At 44.9% G+C, this 27,935-nt stretch overlaps 2 protein-coding genes across 3 annotated transcripts in view; both read left to right on the top strand.

The window, feature by feature from the left end:
* LOC138663510 (oocyte zinc finger protein XlCOF22-like) overlaps positions 1-27,935 on the top strand; it is a 312,274-nt gene continuing 284,339 nt past the window's right edge. The window contains exon 1 of the mRNA XM_069749747.1: positions 1-117. Within this exon, the coding sequence (XP_069605848.1) occupies positions 115-117 (3 nt within the window). The 5' untranslated portion in view covers positions 1-114. The remainder of the gene's footprint in view (positions 118-27,935) is intronic.
* Positions 36-27,935, top strand: LOC138663511 (oocyte zinc finger protein XlCOF22-like). 2 transcript variants are annotated; one of them, XM_069749750.1, is made up of 7 exons: positions 36-172; positions 8,778-8,966; positions 9,096-9,275; positions 9,359-9,482; positions 9,566-9,663; positions 10,267-10,357; positions 26,586-27,935. In XM_069749750.1, exons 2-7 carry the CDS (start codon positions 8,889-8,891, stop codon positions 27,794-27,796), a joined length of 1,782 nt encoding a protein of 593 aa, XP_069605851.1. In that variant the 5' UTR covers positions 36-172; positions 8,778-8,888; the 3' UTR covers positions 27,797-27,935. The 2 variants fall into 2 exon arrangements, with proteins under 2 accessions (XP_069605851.1, XP_069605852.1); XM_069749751.1 differs by having other exon boundaries at positions 55-172; positions 8,817-8,966.

Below are 27,935 nucleotides of genomic sequence, written 5' to 3'. Positions count from 1 at the left end.
CCTCGGTGGTCGCACCCAACTTCTGCTCTTTCTCCATCTTTTCTTGCAGGGGCCGCAGTGGATTTCATCCTGGATCCATAGAACCGAATAGAGGAGCGATGTTCCTTCAGTCTGATGGTAACATTTGTCCAACATCCACGTTACTGAGTAAATCCCACCAGGACTGTAGCAGGTAAAGACCCCAATATCCTCAGGTGTCCCTTCTAATTGGGGGGAAACTACCAAAGAAAACCCATCATATCCTGAGAAAAAGAAACTACATGGAGACTTTGGCCTCATATATCTCCTGTCTTGGTTCTTATAAAAAAAAAATCTACTATATAATTGTCTAAGGGTCACTTCTGTCTGTCTGTCACGGAAATCCCAAGTCGCTGATTGGTCACCGCCAAACGGCCACGACCAATCACCGACAGGCAAAGTCCGGTCACGAAATGGCTGCTCCCTACTCCCCTGCCATCAGTGCCTGCTCCATACTTCCCTCCAGTCAGCGCTCACACAGGGTTAATGGCTGCGTTATGCCGCGGTGTAATGCAGTCCGTTAATGCTGCTATTAACCCTGTGTGACCAACTTTTTACTATTGATGCTGCCCATGCAGCATCAATAGTAAAAAGATATAATGTTAAAAATAATAAAAAAGCATTATATACTCACCTTCCGGCGCCTTTCCCGCTCCTCGCGACGCTCCAGTCCATGCATTGCGGTCTCGCGAGATGATGACGTAGCGGTCTCGCGACACCGCTACGTCATCATCTCGCGAGACCGCAATGCACTCTTGGGACCGGAAAGTCACGAGGAGCATCGGTAAACGCCTGGCCAGGATCTTGAGGCCGCGGAAGGTGAGTATATAACTATTTTTTATTTTAATTATTTTTTTAACAGGGTATGGTGCCCACATTGCTATATAGTATGTGGGCTGTGTTAGATACTGCGTGGGCTGTCTTATATACTACATCTCTGTGCTATATACCGTACTATGTGGGCTGTTCTATATACTACGTGGCTGTGGTATATATTATGTGGCTGGGCAATATTCTACATTGCTGTGCTCTATACTACGTGGCCTGTGCTATATACTGCATGGGCAGTGTTATATACTACATCTGTATGCTATATACTATGTGGCTGTGCAATATACTACGTGGCTGGGCAATATACTACGTGGCTGGGCAATTGTTGTGAATTCCGTTCTTGGTTGTAAGTAGTATTTTTGTGAGTTCTGCTCTTGGGCTCCTCCTGTGGTCTTTAGTGGTATTGCTGCTTCTTGGATTCAGCTTCTCAGCTGTTTCCTTTGATTTTCTTTTGGGCTCGGCTATATTAGTCTGGCCTTAGCCCTCAATCAATGCCAGTTGTCAATTGTCTCTGCCTGGAGTCATTGCTCTTTGGATTGTCCTGACTCTCTGACCAAGTTCTGCAAAGCTAAGTCCTTCTATGTCCTTTGCGGCTCACTTATTGTGGACTTGTTGTTTTGTACTGTCTTGTTTTTTGCTCATTTGTCCAGTTTATCAGTATGGATCTATTTAGCTAAACTGGAAGCTCTGGGCAGCAGAGTTTGCCCTCCACACCTTTAGTTAGGTGTGGAGATTTTTGCATTTCTCTGCGGTGGACTTTTTCTAGTTTTTTCTACTGACCGCACAGAGCTCTTTTCTGTACTTTCCTTTTTAGCTAGAAGTGGCCTCCTGTGCTCAATCTTGTTTCATACTACGTATGTCATTTCATTCTCCTCTCACAGTCATTACATGTGGGGGGCTGTCTTTCCTTTGGGGATTTTCTCTGAGGCAAGATAGTTTTCCTGCTTCTATCTTTAGGGGTAGTTAGCTCTTAGGCTGTGACGAGTTGCCTAGGGAGCGTTAGGAGCAATCCACGGCTGCTTCTAGTTGTGTGTTGAGCTTAGGGTCTGCGGTCAATATAGATACCACCTGCTCAGAGCTAGTCTCATGTCGCTCCATAATCACCAGACCATAATAGTACAACTGGCCAAAATTGAACTGAATGCCTCTCAAAAGAAGGAAAAGAAAAGGAGTTTGAGTCATTTTTTTTTTCTTGGGTTTGTTTTGTCTTTTTTTTTTCCTCTTGATTTCTGGGTGATTCTGGATTTGGATGCAGGCATGGATGTTCAAGGGTTATTTTCTCATGTGGATCAGATTGCTGCATGAGTACAGAATATCCAAGATTTTGTTGTTCAGACTCCGGCCTTAGAGCCTAGAATTCCTACTCCGGATTTGTTTTACGGGGATAGATCTGAGTTTCTGAACTTTAAAAATAATTGCAAATTGTTTTTTGCTCTGAAACCCCGTTCCTCTGGTGATCCCATTCAGCAAGTAAAGATTGTTATTTCTCTGCTACGTGGCGATCCTCAGGACTGGGCATTCTCTCTTGAGTCAGGGAATCCGGCATTGCTTAATGTAGATGCATTTTTTTCAATCGCTCGGATTATTGTATGACGAACCTAACTCTGTAGAGCATGCTGAGAAAACACTGTTGGCCCTGTGTCAGGGTCAGGAAGCGGCAGAGTTATACTGCCATAAATTTAGAAAATGGTCTGTGCTCACTGGATGGAATGAGGACGCTCTGGCAGCCATTTTCAGGAAGTGTCTTTCTGAAGCCCTTAAAGATGTTATGGTGGGGTTTCCCACGCCTATTGGTTTGAGCGAATCTATGTCTCTAGCCATTCAGATTGATCGTCGCCTGCGTGAACGCAGGGTGGTGCACCATATGGCAGTGTCCTCTGAGCAGAGTCCTGAGTCCATGCAATGTGATATGATTTTGACTAGAGCGGAACAGAGGGGATACAGACGTCAGAATGGGTTGTGTTTTTACTGTGGTGATTCAGCTCATGCTATTTCTGATTGCCCTAAGCGTATTAAGAAGGTCGCCAGATCTGTTACCATTAGTGCTGTGCACCCTAAATTTCTCCTGTCTGTAACCCTGATTTGCTCATTGTCATCTTTTTCTGTCATGGCATTTGTGGATTCAGGCGCTGCTCTGAACTTAATGGACTTAGAATTCGCTAGGCGCTGTGGTTTTTCTTTGCAGCCTTTGCAGAGTCCCATACCCTTGAGGGGTATTGATGCTACACCATTGGCCAAGAATAAACCTCAGTATTGGACTCAGCTGACTATGTGCATGACTCCTGCACATCAGGAAGATTGCCGTTTTCTGGTGTTGCATAATTTACATGATGATGTTGTACTGGGTTTTCCATGGTTACAAGTACACAATCCAGTGCTGGATTGGAAATCAATGTCTGTGACTAGTTGGGGTTGTCAAGGGGTACATAGTGACGTTCCTCTGATGTCTATTTCCTCTTCCCCCTCTTCTGATGTTCCTGAATTTTTGTCGGATTTCCAGGATGTATTCGATGAGCCCAAGTCCAGTTCCCTTCCTCCACACAGGGACTGTGATTGTGCTATTGACTAAAGGCCCCGTCACACATGGCGACGCTAAAGCGATCCCGACAACGATACGACCTGTCAGGGATCGTTGCTGCGTCGCTATGTGGTCGCTGGTGAGATGTCAAACAGTGAGATCTCCCCAATGACGCAGCAGCGATGCGGCGACCTGTAGCGACCTGTACAACGATCTATTTCATGACGATTCAATGGGACGTCCTGTCAACGAGGTCGTTGGTAAGGTGTCAAACACAGCGATATGTGCTACCCAGCGGGACCTCAACGATCAAAAAATGGTCCAGGCCATTCCGACACGACCAGCGATCTCACAGCAGGGGCCTGGTCGCTGCTACGTGTCACACATAGCGAGATCGCTACTGAGGTCGCTGTTGCGTTACAAAACTTGTGACTCAGCAGCGATCTCACTAGCGATCTCGCTATGTGTGACGGGGGCTTTAATTCCTGGTTGTAAATTCCCTAAGGGCCGACTTTTCAATCTGTCTGTACCAGAGCATGCCGCCATGCGGAGCTATGTTAAGGAGTCTTTAGAGAAGGGGCATATTCGGCCGTCTTCGTCACCATTGGGAGCGGGATTCTTTTTTGTTGCCAAGAAGGATGGCTCCTTAAGACCCTGTATTGATTATCGCCTTCTTAATAAGATCACGGTCAAATTCCAATATCCTTTACCTTTGCTCTCTGATTTATTTGCTAGGATTAAGGGGGCTAGTTGGTTTACCAAGATTGACCTTCGAGGGGCATATAATCTTGTTCGTATTAGAAAGGGTGACGAATGGAAAACTGCATTCAATACGCCCGAATGCCATTTTGAATACCTGGTGATGCCTTTCGGGCTTTCTAATGCTCCTTCTGTGTTTCAGTCCTTTATGCATGATATTTTCCGCAATTATCTTGACCAATTCTTGATTGTGTATTTGGATGATATTTTGATTTTTTCTGATGATTGGGAGTCTCATGTGAGGCAGGTCAGGATGGTGTTCCAGATCCTTCGTGATAATGCTCTATTTGTGAAGGGGTCTAAGTGCCTATTTGGAGTTCAGAAGGTTTCTTTTTTGGGGTTTATTTTTTCCCCTTCGTCTATAGAAATGGATCCTGTTAAGGTCCAAGCCATTCATGACTGGATTCAACCCACATCTGTGAAGAGCCTTCAGAAATTTTTGGGCTTTGCTAATTTTTATCGTCGTTTCATTGCTAACTTCTCTAGTGTGGTTAAACCCCTGACCGATTTGACTAAGAAAGGCGCTGATGTGACAAACTGGTCCTATGAGGCTGTCGAGGCTTTTCAGGAACTTAAACGCTGATTTACTTCTGCCCCTGTCTTGCGTCAGCCGGATGTTTCTCTTCCTTTTCAGGTTGAGGTTGATGCTTCCGAGATTGGGGCAGGGGCCGTTTTGTCACAGAGGAGTTCTGATGGTTCCTTGATGAAGCCATGTGCTTTCTTTTCTCGAAAGTTTTCGCCTGCGGAACGCAATTATGATGTCGGCAATCGAGAGTTGTTGGCTATGAAGTGGGCATTTGAGGAGTGGCGTCATTGGCTTGAGGGAGCCAAGCACCGCATTGTGGTCTTGACCGATCATAAGAATCTGATTTACCTTGAGTCTGTAAAAGCGGCTGAACCCTAGACAGGCTCGGTGGTCCCTGTTTTTCTCCTGTTTTGATTTTGTGGTCTCGTATCTTCCGGGATCTAAGAATGTTAAGGCGGATGCCCTCTCTAGGAGTTTTTTGCCTGATTCCCCTCGAGTCCTTGAGCCGGTTGGCATTCTTAGGGAAGGGGTGATTTTATCTGCCATCTCCCCTAATTTACGGCGGGCGCTTCAGGAGTTTCAGGCTGATAAGCCTGACCGCTGTCCTGTGGGGAAGCTGTTTGTCCCTGATAGATGGACAAGTAAGGTAATTTCTGAGGTCCATTGTTCTGTGTTGGCCGGTCATCCTGGAATTTTTGGTACCAGAGATTTGGTTGCTAGGTCCTTTTGGTGGCCTTCCTTGTCGCGTGATGTGCGTGCTTTTGTGCAGTCCTGTGGGACCTGTGCCCGGGCTAAGCCTTGCTGTTCCCGTGCTAGTGGGTTGCTTACACCTTTGCCCATTCCGGAGAGGCCTTGGACGCATATTTCCATGGATTTTATTTCAGATCTTTCTGTGTCCCAGAGGATGTCTGTTATCTGGGTGGTTTGTGACCGGTTCTCTAAAATGGTCCATTTGGTGCCTTTGCCTAAATTGACTTCCTCCTCTGATTTGGTTCCATTGTTTTTTCAACATGTGGTTCGTTTGCATGGCATTCCGGAGAATATTGTGTCTGATAGAGGTTCCCAGTTTGTTTCCAGGTTTTGGCGGGCCTTTTGTGCTAGGATGGGTATTGATTTGTCTTTTTCTTCAGCGTTCCATCCTCAGACAAATGGCCAAACTGAGCGAACTAATCAAACCTTGGAAACCTAATTGAGATGCTTTGTGTCTGCTGATCAGGATGATTGGGTGACTTTTTGGCCGTTGGCCGAGTTTGCCCTTAATAATCGGGCCAGTTCGGCTACTTTGGTTTCGCCTTTCTTTTATAATTTTGGTTTCCATCCTCGTTTTTCTTCAGGGCAGGTTGAGTCTTCTGATTGTCCTGGTGTGGATTCTGTGGTGGACAGGTTGCAGCGGATTTGGGCTCATGTGGCGGCGTTTTGCTAACCGCCGTCGGTGTGTTGGTCCTCGGCTTCGTGTGGGGGATTTGGTCTGGTTATCCTCTCGTCATGTCCCTATGAAGGTTTCTTCCCCTAAGTTCAAGTCTCGGTTTATTGGTCCTTATAAGATTTCTGAGATTATCAATCCTGTGTCTTTTCGTTTGGCCCTTCCAGCTTCTTTTTCCATCCACAATGTTTTCCATAGATCTTTGTTGCGGAGATATGTGAAGCCCGTTGTTCCATCTGTTGATCCTCCTGCCCCGGTGTTGGTTGAGGGGGAGTTGGAATATGTGGTTGAGAAAATTTTGGATTCTCATTTTTCAAGGCGGAAGCTTCAGTATCTTGTCAAGTGGAAGGGTTATGGCCAGGAAGATAGTTTTTGGGTTGTTGCCTCCGATGTTTATGCTGCCGAGTTGGCTCGTGCTTTTCATTTGGCTCGTCCTGATGGGCCTGGGGGCTCTGGTGAGGGTTCGGTGACCCCTCCTCAAGGGGGGGGGGGTACTGTTGTGAATTCCGTTCTTGGTTGTAAGTAGTATTTTTGTGAGTTCTGCTCTTGGGCTCCTCCTGTGGTCTTTAGTGGTATTGCTGCTTCTTGGATTTAGCTTCTCAGCTGTTTCCTTTGATTTTCTTTTGGGCTCGGCTATATTAGTCTGGCCTTAGCCCTCAATCAATGCCAGTTGTCAATTGTCTCTGCCTGGAGTCATTGCTCTTTGGATTGTCCTGACTCTCTGACCAAGTTCTGCAAAGCTAAGTCCTTCTATGTCCTTTGCGGTTCACTTATTGTGGACTTGTTGTTTTGTACTGTCTTGTTTTTTGCTCATTTGTCCAGTTTATCAGTATGGATTTATTTAGCTAAACTGGAAGCTCTGGGCAGCAGAGTTTGCCCTCCACACCTTTAGTTAGGTGTGGAGATTTTTGCATTTCTCTGCGGTGGACTTTTTCTAGTTTTTTCTACTGACCGCACAGAGCTCTTTTCTGTACTTTCCTTTTTAGCTAGAAGTGGCCTCCTGTGCTCAATCTCGTTTCATACTACGCATGTCATTTCATTCTCCTCTCACAGTCATTACATGTGGGGGGCTGTCTTTCCTTTGGGGATTTTCTCTGAGGCAAGATAGTTTTCCTGCTTCTATCTTTAGGGGTAGTTAGCTCTTAGGCTGTGACGAGTTGCCTAGGGAGCGTTAGGAGCAATCCACGGCTGCTTCTAGTTGTGTGTTGAGCTTAGGGTCTGCAGTCAGTATAGATACCACCTGCTCAGAGCTAGTCTCATGTCGCTCCATAATCACCAGACCATAACAGGCAATATACTACGTGGCTGGGCAATATACTACGTGGCTGGGCAATATACTACGTGGCTGGGCAATATACTACGTGTCTGTGCTATTGACTACATAGGCTGTGCTATATACTATGTGGCTGGGAAATATACTACCTGGGCTGTGCTATATACTATGTGGTTGGGCAATATACTACGTGGCTGGGCAATATACTACGTGGCTGGGCAATATACTACGTGTCTGTGCTAGATACTACGTGGCTGGGCAATATACTACGTGTCTGTGCTATTGACTACATAGGCTGTGCTATATACTACGTGGCTGGGAAATATACTACGTGGGCTGTGCTATATACTATGTGGTTGGGCAATATACTACGTGGCTGGGCAATATACTACGTGGCTGGGCAATATACTACGTGACTGGGCAATATACTACGTGTCTGTGCTAGATACTACGTGGCTGGGCAATATACTACGTGTCTGTGCTGTTTACTACCTAGGCTGTGCTATATACTACGTGGCTGGGAAATATACTACCTGGGCTGTGCTATATACTATGTGGCTGGGCAATATACTACGTGGGCTGTGTTATATACTACGTGGGCTGTGTTATATACTACGTGGGCTGTGTTATACGCTACTTGGCTATGCTATATTTCTCTGCTGTATCTGTGCATCATGAATCGTGATATGTGTTAAAGAGGGGGGCCACTGAGACTCTTTCGCCTGGGGCCCTCAAAAACCTGGAGCCGGCCCTGGCTTCACTGATTGGTCACGCCCGGCTGCGAACAATCAGCGAAAGGCGCAGTACGCCCGCGAATTGGTGTGGAATTTGAACCACACATCACTAATTGGTCGTGGCCGGCCGGCCGAATCCTGTGTATAAATTGCATTATTCTGAAAACTTCATAAATAAACTACATACATATTCCAGAATACCCGATGCGTTAGAATCGGGCTACCATCTAGTCTCTTATAAAAGCCTCAAACTTCTGTGTGTGAATCAGACCTGAGATCTAACGTGATAGAAGATTACAGTGCGGGGAAGACGGGAAACCTTCATATAGATGGCCGGTGGTGATGGAGTCAGTGATGGACTCTGGAAAAATCTGTTTCTAGAGCCGTAGTAGAAGATGAAGATGTCGTCCTCATCATGAAGTAGTTATTTCTCCTGTCACGTGTAATGAATATCTCCTGCAGTATTGCTAATGCCGATTCCAGGGTCGGTAAATGAGATGAGAATTAGCGTTATGGAAGATGAGGCTATGAGAAACGTATTCAGCTGCCGACTCCGAGGGAGAAACTGCTTGTTGTCTGTGGCCTAAATATATAGGTTTTATTAGTAGATGGAAAGAAGAAAACTAAATATTGAAAAATAATTAATCTCCTCATATGTTTCCCTTATTATCGCCAGTAATTGTATTATTACACAGGATTTTTATGATGTTACATCGGCTCATCTTCTCATTGAGGTCTCTACAATATCGGATCCTCTCAGTGAAGATCTTCTGTATAAGAGAATTTTCCTGATTTACCCATAAAGCATGGATATGGACAGAGACAAGATGGCAGAGAGGATATTACACCTCACCCTAGAGATCCTCTTCCGGCTTACTGGAGAGGTGAGAGATTCTGATGACGTCACATCACATCATTCTTATCTATGGCAATAACAGATGGACAGAACTGGAGAGGTGAGGACTCTGGAAATGTCTGTAGTGAGATTTATTAATGTGTCTCTCCATAACCAGGATTACACAGTAGTGAAGAAGACCTCTAGTGAGCGCTGTCAGGACCCTGTGACTGAGGGATGGGGAAGACCCCTGAGCCCAATCACGGGGCCTCCACCTCACCCCCTTATACATGAGGACATCAATGACCAGAAGATCCTAGAACTCACCTACAAGATGATTGAGCTGCTGACTGGAGAGGTGACACTGCTGGGAATGCTGGGACATTATACAGTAACGCTATGAAGGGATCGGGGGGATGACGGTATCATTGTATGTGTCAGGTTCCTATAAGGTGTCAGGATGTCGCTGTCTATTTCTCCATGGAGGAGTGGGAGTATTTAGAAGGACACAAAGATCTGTACAAGGACGTCATGATGGAGGTTCCCCAGCCCCTCACATCACCAGGTAATAGACAGGACTAAATACACACGGCCTATAATTATCTGTATGTAAATAATGAATTCAGTCCCTGTATGTGTTTCCTCCAGATCTATCCAGTAAGAGGACAACACCAGAGAGATGTCCCCGTCCTCTTCTTCCACAGGACTGTAAACAAGAAGATCCCAATGTTCCTCAGAATCATCAGGTAGATGGAGAGAAGGTGTCATGAGATCTTTCCTATGATGTGTAGATGGCGGTGAAGGTCTTGTTCTGGGTTATTCCAAGTCAAATGAACCAATGAATATTACCACTAGATTTTTAATTCTTTTGAGAAATTGTTCTTTGGTAATACTGTGTTAGAGGATGCAAAATGTGAGGAAGAAAAATTCTACAAATTTTAGTTTTTTAAAATTCAATTTTAAAGTTGTGGAAAAAATGTGAATTTATGGGAAAAACACCATTCAACTTAGAGCAGTAGAGGATCCCAACAGATATGTCACGAGTATCTTTGTTAATATTTTACCCTTGCGGAATCAAACGCAAACTTTCAAAACGCATTTTCGAAAAATCAATATGAAATAAAATGAGCAGAAAACCCACATGTGCATCCTATGCTCCTGGCCACATATGTACCAAAATTCAAGTTGGGCTCTCAATGGGACCATACTTAAATAAAAAAAACAAAGAATATCCCCCAGTATTTTATGTTTTATACTTGTGTAATGAGAATGGTGGAGATGGCAGGATTAGAGCTGATCATACATGTGACTTCTCCATCTGTCGGTGACGTTTACAATATTTATTTCAGAGTGAAGATCTGACCCATATTAATACTACAGAGACATATGTGAGGGGTGATGAGTGGTGTAAAGGGAAGATTCCTACAGATGACTACCCAGGTGAGTAGTGACCACTAAATGCAGAGAAGTCAAAGATTCTTCTCATTCACCGGTTGTGGCTGTGAGTCGTACGCAAGGGCCTGGAGTACTCGGTACTGGGTACAGTCGCACTTAAAGGGGTTGTCACAGTGGCTGCGACCCGGTCCGTTGCCCTGGGCACTCAATTAAAGGGGAAAGGTCTTTAAGGGGTATTTTGGAATTAAGTCTATTCATGACTCCACCTGTTCTCGGTCAGAGGGGACCGACGTTGCTTAAAGGGGTCCTCTGGGTGATGTTGCAGAAAGATGGTGGCGCTTCGCACAGGTGAAGCGGCGTCCCCAGGGCTCCCAAGGTGTATGGCAAGGATGGTGGGTTGCCGGTAAATAACTGAGGACACAGGATTGCCGACTTTACCTGGTTTACTGAAGTATTCAGCCTCATTCCAGGTTACCGGCAACAGGTGCAGAAGGAGGCCAGGCAGCCTGAAAACAAGTAGAAATCTCCTTGGCAGGTCAGGTTGGGAGCCTTCCACTATGATTTGGTTTTCTGGTCTCTTGCTACCTGTAGCTTGCTGGCAAGATACCCCTTTCTCTCTCCTGTCCTGGGACAGTACCTGCACGGTAGGCAACTTGAGCTGTTCTCTTGGGGTCTCTGACATGGTAGCTCCAGGCTCTAACTGCATCTGTACCTCAGGTTTAGTATGGGTAATTCACATATAGTCCTATGCCCTCCGGTTCTATTGTGGACCTTGCAGTTATCCACAATCTCGGGCTCCCGTTGCCCGATTCCTGCGCTCTGGCTCACAGAAGGCCCAATCGCCGCCTCCTTGAGCTCCTAATCACTTCTTTGAGCTCCTTTCCTGTCTCTTGTCTTACACAGACTCGCTAACTCCTTCAGACCAGGATGGAATTCAGGGAAGTTCCCCTCAAACAGGGTTTTGAACTCCCCATCTGGCCTGGAGTTAGAATGTGTTGTGTGTAAGATTTACCTGCCAAAAGTGTTGTGAATTCTGCTTTTGAGCTCCCTCTGGTGGTAGCAGATGGTAATGCAGTTGTTTCTGGGCTGCAGTCTTGGACAGGTGTATCTGCTAATTGCAGTTCTGACTGGGGTATTTAGGCTTGCAGGACTCATTAGTCCTTGCCAGTTGTCAATGTCTTTTGGGATATGATTGATCTCTGCCTGGCTTCTCCTGCTTGGCTGCCATTTCAGCAAAGATAAGTGTCTGTTTCTTTTTCTGTGGCACATCGGCTGTGTGCTTATTTTTTATTGTATTCCTGCTCTGAATGTAGGATTCACTGGAGTTGCAGATGTACGCTCCTACGTCTTTAGTTAGATGGAGGAAGTTTTTGTATATTCTGCTGTGGATATTTCTGAAGGGTTTTAATACTGACCGCACAGAACTCTGTCCTATCCTGTCCTATTTTAGCTAGAGTGGCCTCATGTGCTAAATCCTGTTTTTCTGCCTGTGTATGTTTTTCCTCTCCGACTCACCGCCAATATTTGTGGGGGGCTGTCTATCCTTTGGGGTTCTGCTCTGAGGCAAGATAGTATTCCTATTTCCATCTTTAGGGGTATTTAGTCCTCCGGCTGTGACGAGGTGTCTAGGATTGTTAGGTACACTCCACGGCTACTTCTATTTGTGGTGTTAAGATCAGGATTGCGGTCAGTATAGTGACCACCTACTCCAGTGAAAGTTTTCATGCTGCTCCAAGGTCACCGAATCATAACACAAAAGATCCCACTTGTCTCCAGGCATGGCACTACCCTCCCCGAGAGGAAGGCAGCACCACTGTGGTGCCCGAACTCCTGGGGTGCCACAGCTGCTTTATCGGTCTTGTAGTCCGGCCGTATTGCAATCGTGTGATCACCATTTTACCTCTAGACCACAACATTCTCCTCCACCCAAAACTGTTCAAATGACTTTGGACATTGAAAGCCCTTTTTCTATAGAACTTACAACCTGGAGGATCCACCTACCCCCTGGGATTAGATGACACTAACAATTTCCTGCCAAGATCTGTAAACTACAAAGCCAAATGACAGCGTACGTAGAATGAACTGACAAGTTAGAAAATCACTTAAAGAAAATATTATGATGGTCCTCTATGGCTTCCTAGAACCCTGATATCTTATTGGATGAATCTACCTTCTCCCCCTTCTGTGCTGCTGAATGTGCTCATATGGTCCCTACAAGACCAGGACCAGTCTTTCTGACCAAACTTCACTTTTATGATTGACAGCATTGAATGTGCAGCGAGGCCAAGTGTGAATTTCTGTACAATAACAACAGAGATTCCCTTTATCCTGACTTTTCAATTTGTTTTAAAACTGTCTACTCACTTTTTTCCTCCAAAAATGTGGAGGAAAATGGAGGGGTGCGTCGTATAGTCCGGATGTACAGGCTCTGGTTGTGATAGGGAGGTGGGGGTGCGGCGTTGGCAGAGCAGCGGGTCACAGAGACAGCAGTCAGCTACTGTGGTTAACTCCTGTGCCCGCTGCTAAAGAGAAATGAAGATTCGCTGCATTCCACGCCCATGGGTGTGGAGGGCAATGAATATTCATTTCTCATTAGCATCCTGTTATGATTGGCCCCCATCCCTCTTCTGGTATGCATGGCCCCATCCTTATCCTGGTATGATTGGCCCATCCCCATCCTGGTATGCATGGCCCATCAGAAAACATTGAAAAACCAAACCATTACACTTACCTTCCCTACGCTCCCTCGCAGCGTCCTGCTCCATTGCCAGCAGCTGCTTTATCCTTGTAAGCAGTGCATGGGAGGTACTTCATGTGCTGCTTGCAAGCCGAAGGGTAGCTGCCGGAATACTCACTGCTATGCATGCTGGGACTGTATGCGCAGAGAGCAGTGAGTATTCATTGCTTTTCAGTAGCACCCGCAGTGTCAGCCAGAGCCTTCCTGCAGCTGCCAGCGTTCATGTGTTCCCGCTACTAAAGAGAAATTAATATTCACTTTGCTCTACGCCCATGGAGCTCATTTCTATTAAGTAGCGGCACATGTGATTGCCCGACAGCTGCAGGAAGGCTCCGGCTGATACTGTGCATGCTACTGAAGATCAATGAATACCCACTGATCTTCGCGCATACAGTCCCAGCGTGCAGAGCAGTGAGTACTCCGGCTGTTGCCCTTTGGCTTTTAACAGCGCATGACGTACATACTATGCACTGCTTACAAGCATAAAGCAGCTGGCTGCTGGCACTGTGAGGGAGCCCCGAGAAGGTAAGTGTAATGTTTTTTTTAATGTTTTCTGATGGGGCCATGCATACCAGGTTGGAGGTGAAGGCTAATCATACCAGACTAAGGATCGGACCAATCATACCAGGTTAAGGATGGGGCCCTGCATACCAGGATAGGGATGAGGAGCCATTCATACTACGACGAGATGCGGACCCTGCATACCAGGATAGGGATGGGGCCCTGCATACCAGGATAGGGATGAGGAGCCATGCATACTACGACGAGATGGGGACCCTGCATACCAAGATAGGGATGGGGCCCTGCATACCATGATAGGGATGAGGAGCCATGCATACTACGACGAGATGGGGACCCTGCATACCATGATAGGGATGGGACCCTGCATACCAGGTTAAGGATGGGGCCCTGCACACCAGGATAGGGATGGGGCCCTGCATACCAGGATAGGGATGAGGCCATGCATTTTAGGACAAGATGGGGACCCTGCATTACAGGATAGGGATGACGCAGCATGCAAACCAGGATGAGGGGGACCATTCCTACCAGGATGAGAATGAGGGGGCCATGCACACCAAGATGGGGATGAGGGGGCCATGCATACCAGGATGAGGATGAGGGGTCCTTTCCTATCAGGATAGGGATAAGGGGACCATGCATACCAGGATAGGGATGAGGAGCCATGAATACCAGGATAGGGGTGAGAGGGCCATGAATACCAGGATAGGGATGAGGATACAATGCATATCAGGATAGGGATGAGGAGCTATGCATATCGGAATGGGGATAAGGGGGCCATACATACCAGGATAGGGATGAGGGGACCATGCATACCAGGATAGGGATGAGCAGACCATGCATACCAGGATAGGGATGAGGAGCCATGAATACCAGGATAGGGGTGAGGAGCCATGAATACCAGGATAGGGATAAGGAGCCATGAATACCAGGATAGGGATGAGAAGCTATGCATATCGGAATGGGGATAAGTGGGCCATGCATACCAGGGAAGGGATGATGGGGCCATGTGTATCAGGAGGGGGATGATGGGGCCATGTATACCAGGATAGAGGATATTAAGTACAGAATTTACAACATTTTTTTGCATCATTTTTTTCCTTATTTCCTCCTCTAAAACCTAGGTGCGTCTTATAGTCCGAAAAATACTGTAACTTCAAGGGGGATTCTTATGAACTACATAAAATCCATTACACCTGTGCCATGATATATCTCTAAGCTGTGCGTGGCTGATGGCTGTAATATGCATTTATTCACCCCTGCAAGAGGCTCCAGCCCTTGTTTCATGGATTCACTCCACGTCATAAATTACATTATGTTTTCGATCCTGAGGAATTCAGATTACTGTACAACCTCTCCTGAAATGGAGGCGCTAATACTTTCTCTACTCTTCTGGTCAGGACTCACAGTAGCTCCAATGGTCCACCATAAATGAGTGCAACTCTGGTTTAGTGTTGGCGTTCTCCCCTCGTACATACGTTGTTGTTGGGGATATAACATTTTTTTTATTCTATGCCTTTTTTACCTGTTCATTCTGTATGATAGTTTGATTGTGGTGGGATTGTCCTGCCTCACTTATGTGAGTCTGTATCTTTATGATAGTCTTTAAAAAAGGTCTCAATTTCATCTTCCAAATGCCAAGATCTAATTTTACAACACCTCATCTCTGTACTATTAGGTTATGTGCGCACGTTGCGGATTTGCTTGCAGAAATTTATGCAAGGTTTCTGCATCTCTTGGCAGAAAAATGCTGTGTAAAATCCACGCGTTTTCTATGTGGATTTATGTGCATTTTGTAAGCTATATAAAGATACATTATTAAAAAAAGTGATGTCATTTCCTTGTTCAACCTTTTCTTTTTCATTCTCCATTGAAAACCATAATATCATTACATACCATGTTCAAATTTATAGTGTTCACAGACACAAAACAACTATAAGTGAATACTATATTTTTCGGATTATAAGACACACTATATACCCTACTGGCCCGGTGGAGCAGGGTCGCTGCTGGAGGAGGCAAGAGTGGAGCGTTGCTGCAGGCTGGGGCGAGGGAGATTTCCGATGTGCGCCGCTGCGGGTAAAAATGACTGCGGTGATCTGTGGTGTGGGGGGCGCCGCTGGCCTTTTGTGAAAGCCCGGAGACCCCCTTCCCCCCCGGACATCCATTAATGCGATGTGGTGGCCATTGGGAAAATGGCCGCCGGGGACAGAACATGCACAGATTGAGCACTACCGCTGTGTGAGAACCTTCCCATGCAGCGGTGCCGTAAGATAGAGCACTGGAGCTGATCAGCTGATGAACTCCACGGAACTCTCACGGGGGCTCAGTGATACACTGAGGGAGCGATTATCTCCTGTCAGTTTATCGCTGGAGGCCAGATAGAGCGGTCACATCTCCCGATGTGACTGTTCTACATGTGAGATCGCCGTGGGACAATCGGTATTAAATGGACTACGGTGGACAGGGAGTATTTAGAAACAAAACCTCAGATACAGATACCATTGCCATAGAACACAGTCCCGTCTGGAATACACAGGACTTATGGGGTAAATACCCTGAGATACTTCCTCTAATATAAATAACAAAAAAACATGAAGTATAATAACTCAAAAAGATTTTTCCATATAAAATTGTAAGTTTATTAGTGCACAATAAGCAACACTAAAAATTATATAACGGAAACGAAGTATCCAGATATATAATCACAATAATACTAACAAAATACAGAAACATTTGAATATTGGGAAATGGGTGCAATAAAAACAATGTTGCACCACCATGGATATAGGAGAACAGGGGGGGGGGGGGGGTTTATGGGAGGTCAAAAAAGGCCTAGTAATACACAGTAGTCGCTACCTAATGGGGAGAGTAAAGTGCCCAGTGCTAAATAAATCCCCTAGCAGCTGTATGAGGTGAGAACATTACATCAAGTACAGGGTAAGTACCTTATAGTTCAACAGAACCCAAGATGATCAAAGTACAAAAACTAATCCCATATCCCCATCTTACCTTTATCTTTCTCCATGGTTAGCAACACGCGCCCCTACGCGCGTTTCGCCCACAGCTTCGTCGGGGGGCCCGCATAAAACACATGTCTCCCACATCCTGCCTTTTATAGGCCGCGGCTATGCCACTAAAGTGGCGCATGTCTATGACAGTAACGGGCGCTGCAAGACGCATCATCCCAAGCGCCAACATGGCGGTGCGGGCCACAGGCAAGAACCGGTGATGTCATTGACCCGCACACGTCATCAAAAGGCGCCCGGACGATGCCGCAGCTTGTCCGCGTCACAGACATGCGCACTGACAATACGCCGGCTTTCTTTGTACGCAAAGATGAAACATCATTCTGCAAGGTAAGGGCGGCCCATAAATCTATAACGCCCAGCAAGCACATCGCTATTAAGACATCAACTATACAATCAAAAGGATGCTATAACAAAACAACAAAGTGATACAAGTATTTGTTGGTTTATTATTTTTGTTGCAGGAGACGTGGGTGTCGGGATTAGGGGTTTGGTGTATGTATTTTGGATGTGAATATGTACCGTATATACTCGAGTATAAGCCGACCCGAGTATAAGCCGACCCCCCTAATTTTGCCACAAAAAACTGGGAAAACTTATTGACTCGAGTATAAGCCTAGGGTGGAAATGCAGCATTTACCGGTGAATTTCAAAAATAAAAATAGATCATTATTTCCCCATAGCGGTGCCATATAGTGCTCTGCACCGTTCATATTGCCCCATATCTGTGCCCCATATATGCTCTGCACCGTTCATTTTTGCCCAATATCTGTGCCCCATACAGTGCTCTGCACCGTTCATATTGCCCCATAGATGCTGCACAGATGCCCCATAGTGCTCTGCACCGTTCATATTGCCCTATAGATGCTGCACAGATGCCCCATATAGTGCTCTGCAGCGTTCATTGTGCCCCATAGATGCTGCACAGATGCCCCATATAGTGCTCTGCAGTGTTCATTGTGCCCCATAGATGCTGCACAGATGCCCCATATATTGCCGTTCACCATTCATATTGCCCCATAGATGCTGCACAGATGCCCCATATATTGCTCTTCACCGTTCATATTGCCCCATAGATGCTGCACAGATGCCCCATATATTGCTCTGCAGCGTTCATTGTGCCCCATAGATGCTGCACAGATGCCCCATATATTGCTCTGCAGCGTTCATTGTGCCCCATAGATGCTGCACAGATGCCCCATATAGTGCTGTGCAGCGTTCATTGTGCCCCATAGATGCTGCACAGATGCCCCATATAGTGCTCTGCAGCGTTCATTGTGCCCCATAGATGCTGCACATAAATCTGTGCCATGGCCGCTGCTGCTGCAATAAAAAAAAAAAAAACACATACTCACCTCTCTTGATTGCAGCTCCCAGCGTCTCGTTCCGGCGTCTCCCCGCTCTGACTGATCAGGCAGAGGGCGCCGCGCACACTATATGCGTCAACGCGCCCTCTGACCTGAACAGTCAGAGCGCAGACGCCGGGAAGATGGAGCGGCGCCCGGCGGCTGGAGCGTGGACAGGTAAATATAACATACTCACCTAGTCCCAGCGATCCTCGCGCTGTCCCTGCCTTCCTCCCCGTCTTCTGTGCTGCAGCCTCTTCCTGTCAGCGGTCACCGGCACCGCTGATTAGAGAAATGAATAGGCGGCTCCACCCCTATGGGAGGTGGAGCCGCCTATTCATTTCTGTAATGAGCGGTCCCACGTGACCGCTGAAGAGGGGAAGAAGCTGCAGCACAGAAGACGGGGAGGAAGGCAGGGACAGCGCGAGGATCGCTGGGACTAGGTAAGTATACCTCAGCGCCCTCACCCCCTCACCCGCCGACCCCACCGCTACCGTGACTCGAGTATAAGCCGAGAGGGGCACTTTCAGCCCAAAAATTTGGGCTGAAAATCTCAGCTTATACTCGAGTATATACGGTAAATGTTTTGATCTACAATTTGATCTACAGGCGTCGGATGATGAGACTATTCTTCCATCATCGGCTCATGCTACCTCTGTTATATGTGACAAAAGATGTAGCCGGATGAGAGTAGTAGTCCCATCAGATGACGCCTGGGTTCACGCGTCACATGGGTACACACACACACATATTCTCTACCCACACACAGAGACACGCACACAAGCTCCGTCCACACACTGTTTCTCCTTCTGACATAGTAACATAGTTAGCAAGGCCGAAAAAAGACATTTGTCCACCCAGTTTAGCCTATATTCCATCATAATAAATTCCCAGATCTACGTCCTTCTAAAGAACCTAATAACTGTAAGATACAATATTGTTACGCTCCAGGAAGACATCCAGGCCTCTCTTGAACCCCTTGACTGAGTTCGCCATCACCACCTCCTCAGGCAAGGAATTCCAGATTCTCACTGCCCTAACAGTAAAGAATCCTCTTCTATGTTGGTGGAAAAACCTTCTCTCCTCCAGACGCAGAGAATACCCCTTTGTGACCGTCACCTTCCTTGGTATAAACAGATCCTCGGAGAGATATTTGTATTGTCCCCTTACAGTGGGTATGGAAAGTATTCAGACCCCTTTAAATTTTTTTGTTTCATAGAAGCCATCTAGTTAATTCCAAAAAGTTTATTTTTTTCTTCTCATTAATGTACACTCTGCACCCCATCTTAACTGAAAAAAACAGAAATGTGGAAATTTTTGCATATTTATTAAAAAAGAAAAACTGAAATATCACATGGTCATAAGCATTCAGACCCTTTGCTCAGACACTCATATTTAAGTCAGATGCTGTTCATTTCTTGTGATCTTCCTTGAGATGGTTCTACTCCTTCATTGGAGTCCAGCTGCGTTTAGTTAAACTGATAGGACTTGATTTGCAAAGGCACACACCTGTCTATATAAGATCTCATAGCTCACAGTGCATGTCAGACGAAATGAGAATCATGAGGTCAAAGGAACTGGCCAAGGAGCTCAGAAACAGAATTGTGGCAAGGCACAGATCTGGCCAACGTTACAAAAGAATTTCTGCAGTACTCAAGTTTCCTAACAGCACAGTGGCTTCCATATTCCTTAACGGAAGAAGTTTGGGACCACCAGAAGTCTTCCCTGACCTAGCCGTCCAGCCAAACTGAGCAATCGTGGGAGAAGAGCCTTTGTGAGAGAGGTAAAGAAGAACCCCAAGATCACTGTGGCTGAGCTCCTGAGATGCAGTAGAGAGATGGGCAAAAGTTACACAAAGTCAACTATCACTGCAGCCCTCCACCAATCGGGCCTTTATGGCAGAGTGGCCCGACGGAAGCTTCTCCTCAGTTCAAGACATATGAAAACCTGCATAGAGTTTGCCAAAAAAACACATGAAGGACTCCCAGACTATGAGAAATACGATTCTCTGGTCTGATGAGATGAAGATAGACCTTTTTGGTGATAATTCTAAGCTATATGTGTGGAGAAAACCAGGCACTGCTCATCATCTGCCCAATACAATCCCAACAGTGTAGCATCATGCAATGGGGGTGTTTTTCAGTTGCAGGAACAGGATGACTGCCATTGAAGGAAACATGAATGCGGCAAAGTATAGAGATATCTTGGATGAAAACCTCTTCCAGAGTTCTCTGGACCTCAGACGTGGCTGAAGGTCCACCTTTCAACAAGACAATGACCCTAAGCACACAGTTAAAATAACAAAGGAGTGGCTTCAGAAGAATTCTGTGACCATTCTTGACTGGCCCAGCCAGAGCCATGACCTAAACCCCAATTGAGCATCTCTGGAGAGACCTGAAAATAGCTGTCCACCAATGTTCACCATCCAACCTGACGGAACTGGAAGGATCTGCAAGGAAGAATGACAGAAGATCCCCAAATTCAGATGTGAAAAACTTGTTGCATCATTCCCAAGAAGACTCATGGCTGCACTAGCTCAAAAAGGTGCTTCTACTCACTACTGAGCAAAGGTTCTGAATACTTATGACCATGTGATATTTCAGTTTTTCTTTTTTAATACATTTTCAAAAATTTCTACATTTCTGTTTTTTTTTCAGCCAACATGGGGTGCAGAGTGTACATTAAGGAGAAAAAAAAATAACTTTTTTTTAATTTTCCAGATGGCTGCAATAAAACAAAGAGTGAAAAATTTAAAGGAATCTGAATACTTTCCGTACCCACTGTTTATCCTTATACTTGGCTATTAGATCGCCCCTCGGTCTTCTTTTTTCTAGACTAAATAATCCTAATTTTGATAATCTCTCTGGGTATTGTAGTTCCCCCATCCCCTTTATTAATTTAGTTGCCCTCCTTTGTACTCGCTCTAGTTCCATTATATACTTCCTGAGCACAGGTGCCCAAACTGTACACAGTACTCATGTGAGGTCTAACCAGTGATTTGTACAGAGGCAGTATAATGCTCTCATCATGTGTATCAGACGTCTTTTAATACACCCCATGATCCTGTTTGCCTTGGCAGCCGCTGCCTGGCACTGGCTGCTGCAGGTAAGTTTATTATTAACTAGGATTCCCAAGTCCCTCTCCATGTCAGATTTACCCAGTGGTTTCCCATTCAGTGTGTAATGGTGATATTGATTCCTTCTTCCCATGTGTATAACCTTACATTTATCATTGTTAAACCTCATCTGCCACCTTTCAGCCCAAGTTTCCAACTTATCCAGATCCATCTGTAGCAGAATACTATCTTCTCTTGTATTAACTGCTTGTATTAATCTTGCAAATAATGATATTTTACTGTATAAACCTTCTACCAGATCGTTAATAAATATGTTGAAGAGAATAGGTTCCTACACTTACCTCTGCGGTACTCCACTGGTCACAGCAACCCAGTTAGAGACTATACCATTTATAACCACCCTCTGCTTTCTATCACTAAGACGATCTATCTATCACTTTGTATCATTTCTCATTGACAATTCACAGCATTTTTCACAGAAAATCCGCAGAAAATCCGCAAACCTTTTAACACCTGTGTTTTTGCTGCCGATTTGACTGACTCAATGGAAGTCAATGGGTGCAGAAAAGCTGCAGATCCGCAAAAAGAATTGACATGCTGCGGAAAATGAAAAGCTGCAAATAAGGATGGAAATTTCTGGATCATGTGCACAATACTTCAGGAATGTAATTGATTAACATTGCTTAAGTAATCCATTTCGTTTTTGGAGCATTTCAGCGCGGAAAAAAAAGCTGCAGAAATGCTACAAATCCGCATCATGTGCACATAGCCTAATAAATAGTTATCATGTGATATAAAATATTGTCCCTTACGATAATTTAGATTGCCAAGAGCCACAGAGCCTCAGACTCTAATTACCGCAGAGAGGTTTCACCATTAGTTACTCAATTTTTTTATACCTAAGAAGGCTATTCAGCTTGATCATTTCAGTAGATGTGTTTATTGTCTATAGTCAAAGTTTTGCCCATCACTCTTTAACTTTTTTAACCCCTCTACATCTGGATTTGCACAGAGACCTCTAGGTTGGACCACGCTGTTACTTGCTTTTCTGTAGTGTAAGGCCGGTTTCACACGTCAGTGGCTCCAGTACGTGAGGTGACAGTTTCCTCACGTACCGGAGCCACTGACACACGTAGACACATTCAAATCAATGCATCTGTGCAGATGTCATTGATTTTTTGCGGACCGTGTCTCCGTGTGCCATACACGGAGACATGTCAGTGTTCGTGGGAGCGCACGTATTACACGGACCCATTAAAGTCAATGGGTCCATGTAAAACACGTACCGCACATGGACGTTGTCCGTGTGCAGTCTGTGTGCCGTGCAGGAGACAGCGCTCCAGTAAGCGCTGTCCCCCCCACTGGCGCTGAAGCCGCCATTGATATCTTCTCTGCAGCAGCGTTTGCTGTAGAGAAGATATGAATAATCTTTTTTTTTTTTCTTTAAGTTTCTGGTGTTTCAAATAAAGATCCATGTCCCCACCCCCTGTGCGCCCGCCCGCTGTTCTTAAAATACTCACCCGGCTCCCTCGCTGGCTGGCGCTGCTTCCTGTCCTGGCCGCACCTTCTACTGTATGAGCGGTCACGTGGGGCCGCCGATTACAGTCATGAATATGCGGCTCCACCTCCCATAGGGGTGGAGCCGCATATTCATTACTGTAAATGAGCGGCCCCACGTGACCGCATACAGTAGAAGGTGCGGCCAGGACAGGAAGCAGCGACAGCCAGCGAGGGAGCCGGGTGAGTATTTTAAGAACAGCGGGCGGGCGCACAGGGGGTGGGAGGGGGTTGGGGACATGGATCTTTATGTTAAACACGAGAAACAAAAAAAAAAAGAATATTCATATCTTCTCTACAGCAAACGCTGCTGCAGAGAAGATATGAATGGAGGCTTCAGCACCAGATGCAGGGGACAGCGCTAAACTTTAGCGCTGTCTCCTGCACGGTGCGTGTGGTACCCAGTGGGCACACGGGCGGCAAAAGTGTGCCACACTGATGTGCCACAGAAACGCAGGGGCACACGGACACGGATAATTCCGGTACCGATTTTTCCGGTACCGGAATTATCTGGACGTGTGGGACTGCCCTAAGACAGTAAGAAGAATAGTATGGTAGTCAGGTCACGACCATGAAGTCAGAGAAAATACAAAATCAAAAGACACAAGAATAGTCAGTAAACGGGCCGGGGTCATAACAGGAAACAAATACACCGTGTACCAAATTATTACGCAAATTATATTTTTCTCGGATTTTCCTAAATGGTCGGTGCAAATGACAGTCCGTCTAAGAAAAGTCATCACTCTTTAGATTATACATCGAATTTTATTGAAGAAACTTCCCAATGATAACAGTATAATCTCCAAAATGAATAAAAACTCAAAATGCACTGTTCCAAATTATTAGGCACGGTAGAATTTCTAAACATTTGATATGTTTTAAAGAACTGAAAATTCTCATTTGTGGAATTTGCAGCATTAGGAGGTCACATTCACTGAACAAAAAAGCTATTTAACTCCAAACATCCTAACAGGCCAAGTTACATGTTAACATAGGAACCCTACTTTGATATCACCTCTCCTCAATTCTTGCATCCATTGAACTTGTGAGTTTTTGGAGAGTTTCTGCTTGTATTTCTTTGCATGAAGTCAGAATAGCCTCCCAGAGCTGCTGTTTTGATGTGAACTGCCTCCCACCTTCATAAATCTTTTGCTTGATGATACTCCAAAGGTTCTCTATAGGGTTGAGGTCAGGGGAAGATGTTGGCCGCACCATGAGTTTATCTCCTTTTATGCCCATAGCAGCCAATGACTCAGAGGTAATCTTTGCAGCATGAGATGGTGCATTGTCATATATGAAGATGATTCTGCTTCTTATACCATGGAAGAAAGTTGTCAGTCAGAAACTCTATATACTTTGCAGAGTTAATTTTCACACCTTCAGGAACCTTAAAGGGCCCTACCAGCTGTTTCCCCATGATTCCGGCCCAAAACATGACTCCTCCACCTCCTTGCTGACATCACAGCCTTGTTGGGACATGGTGGCCATCCACTACTTCATCCATATGCACCATCCAGGGTTGCTCGACACTCATCAGTAAACCAGACTGTTTCTGCTTGTGAACACTCTTTAGGGGTGGCCGAATCATAGGTTTATGCACCACAGCAAGCCTTTGAAGGATCCTACACCTTGAGGTTTGAGGGACTCCAGAGGCACCAGCAGCTTCAAATATCTGTTTGCTGCTTTGTAATGGTATTTTGGCAGCTGCTTTCTTAATCCAATGAATTTGTCTGGCAGAAACCTTCCTCATTATGCCTTTATCTGCAGGAACTCTGTGCTCTGTTTCAGTCACAAATCTCTTCACATTATGATGATCACTCTTAAGTTTTCGTGAAATATCTAATGTTTTCATACCTTGTCCAAGGCATTGCACTATTTGATGCTTTTCGGCAGCAGAGCGATCCTTTTTCTTTCCCATGTTACTTGAAACCTGTGGCCTGCTTAATAATGTGGAACATCGTTTTTAAGTAGTTTTCCTTTAATTAGAGTCACCTGGAAAACTAATTATTATGTGTTTAAGATTGATTTCTGTGATCCATTGAGCCCTGAGACACAATACCATCCATAAGTTTATTTGTAAAACAAAACAATTAAATCTTTATGAAACTTAAATCCAATTTGCATAATAATTTGGAACACGGTGTAAACAAGTCAGGAGCTGAACACAGAAGACTGAACCAGAGGAGAACAAGGCTGTATCTGGCAGTATCCGGCAATATATTTCGGGCTTTAGTAGGGTTTGGTACTTTCCAATTGGGTGAAGCAGGGAAGAGATTACTTCAGCTGAATAACACACACACTCATAGTGCCAGACCTGATGGTACTACCTGTCCCAGGTACCCTAACCTTAGTGGATGGACAGAACCGGTGCCACTCATAGCTTCTGGTTCTGATATCTCCTCCATTACCAGCACCGCCTGCAGAATGAATAAGGCAGCGCCTGTTGACAGAAACAGACATCTCAATAGCAGGTTCCAGAGGAGATAGGACACACCATTTGCTCTAAAATGACAAATGTCAGAAAGCCAGAACAGTAAAAATCCCCCAAAAGTGACTACATTTTGGACAGTGTAACCCTCAATGAATTGGTCTATAGGAGTAGTAACTATTTTGAGTCCACAGGCACTTCCAGGTGATTAGCACTCAATGGATGTTGGAGAGTAAAAATTGCAAATATGCAATTTTATTACTCAGCATGTAGTGTTCAGATTGTGCTTCAGGACACCGTAAATTAAGTGGGTTCTTGTCACTGCAGCAATACCAAATACATAGATGCTAAATGTGGTTTGTCTGCACTGCAAGGCTCTGAAGAGAGGGGGAAATTTGGCTTTGGGAGAGCGGATATTGCTGGATTGGTTTATGGAAGCAATGTTGCTTTTCAAGAGACTTTGAGCCACTAAATAATGTTGAAACCTCTTTTTTTTTTCCATTGATAAGTGATGGACCTGAGTGGGGACTTGTTTTTTGTAAGATGAGTGGAACTTATTTTGGTACTTTTTTCACCTACATAACATTTTGGTGGCTTTTTATTCCATATTTGTCAACAGCAGAAAAGTGTTTGGCACCACTGCATCGCCTTTACCTCAAAGAGATGAAATGAGGTTATCCACACTAAATCATGAACGCCAGATAGCCTCCAAAAACACCGATGTAGGTGCTCAATCCATATGGAAAAAGAACATGCAGGGAATCCACAATAAACCAAGAAAATAATGGATGGCACTCACCAATGCGGTTATTTCTTGCTTTATTAGACACTGGGAGGCTGAGGCACAGGAGACATGTGCAAGGTACGGACTACAGCTGTTTCGCGCTCTAGTCCGTACCTTCCACATGTCTCCCGTGCCTGAGCCGCACAGCGCCTAATAAAGCAAGAAATAACCACATTGTTGCGTGACAGCCATTATTTTCTTCGTTTATTGTGTATTCCATATTTGTGAGTCAGAATGAACAAACAGTTGAATACCATGCTCCTTTGGTCATGCTGTTTTCTATTAGCGTGTGATTGTTCATGCAGTGTTCTATTAGGCTATGTGCACACGATGCGCAAAACGCTGTGGATCTGCAGCAGTTTCCCATGAGTTTACATTACAATGTAAACCTATGGGAAACAAAAAACCCTGTGCAAATGCTGCGGAAAAAAAACGCGCGGAAATGCAGCGGTTTACATTCCGCAGCATGTCCCTTCTTTCTGCGGATTCCGCAGCGGTTTTACAGCTGCTCCAATAGAAAACCGCAGTGAAATCCGCAGAAAAACCACGGTAAATCCGCGATAAATCCGCAGCGGTTTTGCACTGCGGATTTATCAATTCCGCTGCAGAAAAATCCGAAGAGGACCATTCTACATGTGCACATAGCCTTAGAATGTGAACTGTCATTGTCTTGGTGAATAATTCAAAATTTTTTTACAGAATTTGACATTTTTCCTGACCGTTAAAGTAGAAATGTTAAAAAATATAAAATTTGAGGATATTTTATTCTAAAATAATAATTGTTTTTTTCTTCGTAGATGACTGTACCAAGAAACCAGAGGGGCAGCTGACATCTTTAATTTTTAAATCAGATGATCTTGAGATCCATCAGGATACAATTAGAGTGAATGCCATTACTCCAGATATACCATCATCCCTTCACAGCAAAGATCTGTCATCTGATCCTTTGAAACAGGTCTTGTCTTCTGATTCATTACCAACTACTAAAGCAAATCATAGTCGCAAAATAAACATTAAAAAACAAATTACTTATAAATCAAAGAATCCATTATCATGTTCAGAATATGGAAATAATTTTCCCCTTGAAAAGTCTTTTCTTAAACATAAAAAAATTCACACAGCAGAGAATAGATTTTCTTGTTCCAAGTGTGGGAAATGTTTCAGCCAGAAATCAGGTTTGGTTAGGCACCAGAGAACTCACACAGAGGAGAAGCCATTTTCCTGTTCCGAATGTGGGAAATGTTTTAACCACAAAGAGAATCTTGTTACACACCAAAGAACTCACACAGGAGAGAAGCCATTTTCCTGTTCAGAATGTGGGAAATGTTTTAACCACAAAGAGAATCTTGTTACACACAAAAGAACTCACACAGGAGAGAAGCCATTTTCCTGTTCAGAATGTGGGAAATGTTTTACACAGAAATCAACCCTTGTTTGTCACCAGAGAACGCACACAGGGGAGAGGCCTTTTTCCTGTTCCGAATGTGGGAAATGTTTTAACCACAAAAAGAATCTTGTTGCACACCAAAGAACTCACACAGGAGAGAAGCCATTTTCCTGTTCAGAATGTGTGAAATGTTTTAATTGTAAATTAAGTTTGGTTATGCACCAGAGAACCCACACAGGGGAGAAGCCGTTTTCCTGTTCAGAATGTGGGAAATGTTTTACACAGAAATCAAACCTTGTTTGTCACCAGAGAACACACACAGGGCAGAAGCCTTTTTCCTGTTCCAAATGTGGGAAATGTTTTAACCACAAAGAGAATCTTGTTACACACCAAAGAACTCACACAGGAGAGAAGCCATTTTCCTGTTCAGAATGTGGGAAATATTTTATCCAGAAATCATATTTGGTTAAGCACCAGAGAACTCACACAGGGGAGAAGACGTTTTCATGTTCAGAATGTGGGAAATATTTTAACCAGAAATCATTTGGTTACGCACCAGAGAACTCACACAGGGGAGAAGACGTTTTCATGTTCAGAATGTGGGAAATGTTTTACAAATAAATCAAGCCTAATCACACATCAAAGAACTCACACAGGGGACAAGCCTTTTTCATGTTCAGAATGTGGGAAATATTTTAACCAGAAATCAGATTTGGTTAAGCACCAGAGAACTCACACAGGAGAGAAGCCTTTTTCCTGT

Source organism: Ranitomeya imitator, chromosome 2 (assembly GCF_032444005.1).
Source record: "Ranitomeya imitator isolate aRanImi1 chromosome 2, aRanImi1.pri, whole genome shotgun sequence".
Classification (NCBI taxonomy): Eukaryota; Metazoa; Chordata; class Amphibia; order Anura; family Dendrobatidae; genus Ranitomeya; species Ranitomeya imitator.
This window is presented reverse-complemented; position numbering and strand designations above follow the sequence as displayed.

What these genes read in the sequence shown, in the direction of transcription:
- LOC138663511 (XM_069749750.1), top strand. Translation starts at nt 8,889, where the DNA reads ATGGATATGGACAGAGACAAGATGGCAGAGAGGATATTACACCTCACC. An exon ending in TTGAGCTGCTGACTGGAGAG is followed by an intron (nt 9,276 to 9,358) that starts GTGACACTGCTG and finishes TGTATGTGTCAG; the next exon opens with GTTCCTATAAGGTGTCAGGA. An exon ending in CCAGCCCCTCACATCACCAG is followed by an intron (nt 9,483 to 9,565) that starts GTAATAGACAGG and finishes TGTTTCCTCCAG; the next exon opens with ATCTATCCAGTAAGAGGACA.